At 34.4% G+C, this 6,282-nt stretch overlaps 1 protein-coding gene and 1 long non-coding RNA gene across 2 annotated transcripts; one reads left to right on the plus strand and one right to left on the minus strand.

Annotated features, from left to right (window-relative positions):
* Nucleotides 1-918: 918 nt before the first annotated feature.
* LOC111831208 lies at nucleotides 919-1,616 on the plus strand. The gene is made up of 3 exons (XR_002834441.1): nucleotides 919-944; nucleotides 1,288-1,380; nucleotides 1,473-1,616. It is a non-coding gene; the product is annotated as an uncharacterized LOC111831208 (long non-coding RNA).
* Nucleotides 1,617-2,076: 460 nt separating this feature from the next.
* LOC17889114 (protein NRT1/ PTR FAMILY 6.2) lies at nucleotides 2,077-5,815 on the minus strand. Its single transcript, XM_023784452.1, has 7 exons — nucleotides 5,714-5,815; nucleotides 5,527-5,629; nucleotides 4,033-4,250; nucleotides 3,702-3,937; nucleotides 3,306-3,611; nucleotides 2,877-3,223; nucleotides 2,077-2,793 (listed from the first exon to the last, which is right to left on the minus strand). Exons 1-7 carry the CDS (start codon nucleotides 5,714-5,716, stop codon nucleotides 2,273-2,275), a joined length of 1,734 nt encoding a protein of 577 aa, XP_023640220.1. The 5' UTR covers nucleotides 5,717-5,815; the 3' UTR covers nucleotides 2,077-2,272.
* Nucleotides 5,816-6,282: the final 467 nt, after the last annotated feature.

Genomic DNA, 6,282 nt, shown 5'->3' on the forward strand with positions numbered 1-6,282 from the left:
CGTTCCTAGGAGAATATGTGAGGCTATACTCTCCAAGTTCACTCATGATTATCCATGCAAGTTCAAGGCCACAATGAACACAATAGAGAACTTCGTTCTACGAGAAAACGAAGTTGTGTTAGACATGCTGTCTAAGTTTACATCAAACTCCGGATGGTTCAAGACATCATGTTCACCATCTGGCCGAGTAAACTCGACAGGTATTAACAATGAGTATGTTCAAAGCTGAAAAACGCCATCAACTCAGATACAGTTAGTTTTCGCATATACTCTCGAAGGTTTGTCTGTCTAGTCTAGCTAGTCGTGTCAGTCGATAGGGTTCGTTACGTCGTCATATGTTTAGACTTATTTCTATTAATGTGGGGGATTGTTGGAACTGAATTTTCAGAAATAAGTTTCTGAAAAATTGCAGGATTTTTTGCAATGACTTTCCGGTAACTTTCAGGCCGAATTCCGGCCAAATGGCTGAACATAATTGTGAGCTTGATAGTGCAATGGAAAGCTGGTAACGAGTAGTACAAAATGGTATACTCATATGTCAAAAACTGAGTTTAATTGAATGAGAAATAAGGGTGTGAAGTGAGCAATTGGGTTGATGTTTTGTGAAAAATCCCGAACCAAACTAAACCAGGCCGGGCGCAGGCTAATGGGCTTGTGGGCTTGTAGGCTCGTGGATTCTGGCATTCTTAGGGGTTTTTGGGCTTTGTTTAGGCCCAATTTGTTACTAGGCTTGGTGTGCACTCCAAGGAATATACCGAGAATATTTTGTAGAATATGCCTAGAATATTCTACAGAATATGCCAAGGATATTTTCCTGGAGCCCTATCTTCTTCTACTCGTACTACTATATAAAGAGGATGAGGCTCTCATTATTTTTCACACTCAAAAACGAAAAAGCATCTAAACTTTTCAGTTCTAAACCTCTTCTCTCTCGCTTAGTTCAAGTAAGTTCTTAATTTTATAGTTTCGAGAGTATAAAGTAGATCTAGTTCGTTTGAGTCTATTACTTGTGTGCTCGAGTAATAGTTTATAATCGGTTGTATCCTGTGATTCATAAATCGTGATAGACCGAAACACTTACGGCCGATTTATTAGATTAAGGACAAAGATATCATATCGTGCCTCCGAGATTTAAATTTATGCTTTTAAATTATGTTGTTGTAATGTGTTTATGATATCGTTCTTATTTATAAAATTCGAATTTTTCTCGATTCGATTTTTGCATCCTACAGTACTCACATTCTTATTTTGGTTCTGAAACATAAAAATAATCAATCTTTTGTGTAGTGCAAGAATGAGGATGAAGTTGTGGCTGTTATTGCACACGAGCTTGGACATTGGAAACTGAATCACACTACGTACTCGTTTATTGCAGTTCAAGTGAGTCTTCAAAACCTTTTTTATTCATATATACTCAGTTCATTTAAGTACTCATATCTTATGATGACCCTCGCTCAATGTTTTTATTCCAGATCCTTGCCTTCTTGCAATTTGGTGGATACACTCTTGTCAGAAACTCCACTTATCTCTTCGGGAGTTTTGGATTTAACACAAAGCCGGTCCTCATTGGGTTAATCATATTTCAGGTCTGTTATTTTTTTCTTTTTCTTTTGGACACTCAACTCATTAATCAAGAAAGAAAGTAACTAAAAGAATGTTCAAATTTCTTTTGTAAAATCTGTTTAAATTTCTGAATTATGTTAAATATTTTTCTTTCTTTTTTAATGTAATATAAGTAATTTAATTACTTGTTTTGTAATTTTGAATTATTTACTAATTTATTTAAATTGGATATACAATTCACAGTTGTTAGTTAATACTGTTTAAATGATTAAGTATCTATGATAGAGGTTCTCTAGTGGAAGGGTGGTTTTGTTTAAAATTGTTAATCAGTTGATTTGATTAGTTTAATTGAATTTATAATTAATTTAATTTTAAGCAATTTTTATGAGTTGCTCTAGTGGAGTTGGTCTAAGGTAGATCTCATTTTCTTGATCTTTCAAAATATTGATAACCATTAAATATTAATGGGATAGTAAACAATACATAACCACAAAAATTAAAGGATACGTGAGCTTAGCTAAATTATTCTTTTCATTCTGATCGATACAAAAAGAGGAAAAAAAAAGTGAATAACATAACCAGTGAAGACACAATATTTGAGATTGGTAGGAATCTAGACACAACCCAATTGCTTAATATACAAAAACATAACTTGAACGACTTTGTTGCAAGAATATGGTACACCAGAAAATAGAACCGGAGACAAAATTTAGCAGTCTTCAGCAGTAAAGCCCTTGCCATTTTCCTTCTCTGCCGAGTCTTTACCCTTCGTTGGCTTAAACCACAAGGCACAGATGAAATAGGCAACGAAGTTTATTCCACTAAGAATAACCAAAAGCCAATAAAAGTAGTCAAGTCGGCCGTGGTTGATGTTATCAGCCAGCCATCCTCCATCGGTAGAAGTTGAAGTGACCTTCTTGACGACTGAGACCAAGAAACTGCTGACAAAGAAGCCTAGTGATAAAGTGGTCAAGAAAAGTCCAGTGCTCATTGTTTTCATTCCCTTAGGAGATTGGGTGATGAAGAAATCAAGTTGGCCAGTGTAGATAAAGGCTTCCCCAGCTCCTACTAAGAAGAATTGTGGAACAAGTAAGAATACACTTATGGGCAATGTTTTCTGTGTACTAGATTTCGCAACCGATAAACGCTTTTGTTCAACTATAGCTGCTGCTGCCATGCCAGCGGTTGATAAGACTAATCCAATAGCTATTCTTTGTAGGCTAGAGAAACCTGAAATGTTAATATATAGTTAAGAGACATTTATACATGTAAAATTCTAAATTTATGAATGTTGTATGCATTTTATATGTTACCTGGCTTTCCTTTCCATTTCTTCCAGAAAGGCATTATGGCACGGTCGTAGACAGCTAGAGTTATGAGAATAGCCGCGACGAAAAACACAGTAAGGGAACCAGCTGGGATCTTGAAATTTCCAATGTTACGTCTCATGGTTGAAGCTTGCTCAACCGAGAATGTAATCATTTGAGCATATGTTGTCCAGAAAATGATTGTTGTTGCCCAAATAGGCAAAAGTCTAACCATCATTTTCACTTCCTCAACTTTGGTTACTGAACTTAGCTTCCAAGGGTTTGGAATTGCGACTCCATCTAGGGTTTGTTCGAAATCTCCTTCTTGAACTATGGCTGCCTTGTCCAACAAGCTACACATACAAGATTTTATAAGATAACAAATTTCACTTTGGTTTTACTTTCTTTTTGTGAAAATTGACTAGAGAGACTTACTGAAATTGATCAGTATGTTCAATCCTCACTCCCTCAGGACTATCTTCATAAAGATAAACAATACTTTGAGGCAATTCCATTTTTCTCTTTCTGAACGCAGCCGCTATAACCTGAAAGATTTGCACAACAGGACTTCCTTGGCTCTTCTTGTAACGGTAGCTTTTAGTTCCAAACAAGAAGATCCCTATAGCTATAGCCATAGACACAGTGCAGATTCCATAAGCCCAAGACCTTCCCACTTCATCTTGCATGTAAACTAAAACAGTCACAGCCATCAACGTCCCCATGCTAATGAAAAAGAAAAACCTGCATGTGCCAATACCAATTTAACTATTAATAAGGGAACATTGTATTAAAGTTATCATCATATAATGAAATACAAACTCTAAACCTAACCTGTTGAAGAAGAAAGCCATTTGAGCTTTTTCTTTAGGATCTTTATCATCAAACTGGTCAGATCCAAATCCGGAGATACTAGACTTAAGGCCACCAGTTCCAAGAGCTATAAGGTAAAGTGAAATGTAAAGAATTGTCATCTGGAAGGAAGTTGCGGGTACACAAGCTTCCCCGTGGTGGCATGTTGGTGGACGCAGCTCTGGCAACTTCGTTGCTATCGATAGCGCACCAGTTCCCTATATACAAGAATACAAGATAAACCGTCTCAATCTTTTTTAACAATTTGTTGATGTTTATAAGTGATTATATATGGTTTGATATGATGTCTTACTAGAGCTTGAATGGTTGAAAATATAGCTATAGTTTTAAAACGGCCGAGGAAGGAGTCAGCGAGAAAGCCACCGAGCAAGCAAAGGAGGAAGGAAGTGCCCATGAAGTCAGTGACAATGTTGGCTGAGGTTGAACTTGGGAGATGCATTGTCTCCATCAAATATGTTACCAAATTCACTGCTATTCCCATTGTTGATAGCCTCTCCACAACCTCAATTCCTGCAATATCAATTTACATTTTTATTCATATGCTTCCAACACTTTGTATATATGTTCTTAGTTAAGCTGGGAGCATGTCATACAAATTCAAGTAATGTTGTGTTAATCCTTTTTTCTCTTATTAAGTGGTAATGACTCGTGGCAAAATATTATAGGATTATAATGTTTTTTTTAGTTAAACCAGATAAAAGAGTTTGATTGTCTAAAGGTAGCTCAATACAAGCTGGTGACACTCAGATAATAAGCTTTAAATCATACTCCAACTATGATTTTATTTATTTTGGAAACATATCGAAATATGGATAAACATAAAGTTCATGATAAGGTATGGCTGTAATGTTGTGATCTTTTTTGTCCTACTAAATAATTAAAGAACAGTAGTAATATATTGTCTGTTTTTAAACTCAGAAAGCAACAAAAACCAAAGTTTGGATTATCCGAACTAATTATAATTAAGACAACTTGTATTTGTCTATAAGAGAATATTGAGGAACAAAACAAGTGTTTTAGAGGTCGGCGTTTTGATTTATGCTCCCTAAGTAGACACGTGAATACAGATATAAATCTATTTTCTCTCTCTAATCAATTATTTTTTTCTTCACGTATGATGAAATTTAATATAAAAAAAAAATATTTGGAACAAAAAAAAAGAATAAAAAAGAAAAATTATTATTATGATTGGATGAAACAAGATGGGGAGCCATGTGGCGTGTCCCTTTTGCTCTTTATCTTTCTATCAATCAGCGTGATTCAGTACAACGACATTTCATATTTTATATATATAAACAGACTTATTTGATATTTCAATCATTTCATGTGTGAGTGTGACTGATTTTGAAATCGAGTCTCTTTTGTTCCTCACCATGTATTCCTAAATTATACAACTTATCGAGATTGAAATGTATACGCAAGAAACTACGCACCACCCTCTTGATAAGATTAGCTAAGTATATACACATATTGTACGTATGTATTCACTAATGAAATACTTTGCGAACATGTGCACGAACATATGTATTTTCTTCATTTTAAGATTATAAAATCATGGAAATATATAGTAATAAAGCATGTTCCGAAGTGATAAACGATAATAGTTTAAAAAGAGTAAAAACTATGCAATCAAATAAACAAGAAGATGATGAAGAAGTTTGTTTTTTTTTTTGCTAGGGACATATATTGGTAATAGTATTTTTGTATATGTATATGTATCTTTGGACCATATCTAGAAATGCATATAGGTAATGTAGAGACGAAGAAGAAGAAGAAGAACACAAACCAAGAATGAGAGTTGCAGTGATCCAGCCACCGGTTTTCGATTTGTCCGCGGGCTGGCCGCTGTAATCTACTGCATCAGCCACCATCCAACTCCCTTTGCTCTCCTGAAAACCACCTTATCAATCTTCAGTAAACAAATCTTACAACCAATAGTTTACAAGTAAGAAGAAGAAGAGTATTATCCAAACCATTTTCTTTTCTTGTATATCTCCAAGTATTGCCTTGAGAAAGATTATTCTTAATTTTTGCTAAGTGTTTGGTCTTTGTTGTTAACCACAGAAGCAAATAATGATGGAGAGGAGACTCCCCTTTTATAGCCACAAAAATGAATGAAAGAGAGCTAGCACCGACCTTCCACTATATGTGATTTGAGACATATCACAAAAACGTGAAGTCTTTTAGAGATAGGTTCATCACACTTTATTTCCCAACTTTCCACCATTTCTTTACTTATATTTTGAAAATTATTTTGGCACTATTTTTTTTATTTTTTTTTTGTATTTTTTCATTTGTTGTAAATTTTATTTTCTATGATGATAACTTATTGTATTTGATCGAATTGAAAAAATACACGAAAATGAATCATAAAAACACACACTTGCATATATTGATTATATTCTCATATAAAATGTTTTGTGAGACCAAGTAAAGATTCTCTACGAGGTTCATTACTATTAGTTTTCGATTCTCCCTTTTTTACTTTTCTACTAATTATTAAACTATTGGAATACTGCACTATATATAATATTTTATTATT

Source organism: Capsella rubella, unplaced genomic scaffold, assembly GCF_000375325.1.
Source record: "Capsella rubella cultivar Monte Gargano unplaced genomic scaffold, Caprub1_0 scaffold_4, whole genome shotgun sequence".
Lineage (NCBI taxonomy): Eukaryota > Viridiplantae > Streptophyta > Magnoliopsida > Brassicales > Brassicaceae > Capsella > Capsella rubella.

Excerpts from the sequence above, each read along its gene's own strand:
- LOC17889114 (XM_023784452.1), bottom strand. Across the intron at positions 3,612-3,701 it reads ATGGCTTTCTTCTTCAACAG|GTTTTTCTTTTTCATTAGCA; the intron begins GTTAGGTTTAGA and ends TGGCACATGCAG. Across the intron at positions 2,794-2,876 it reads GAAATGGAAAGGAAAGCCAG|GTTTCTCTAGCCTACAAAGA; the intron begins GTAACATATAAA and ends TTAACATTTCAG.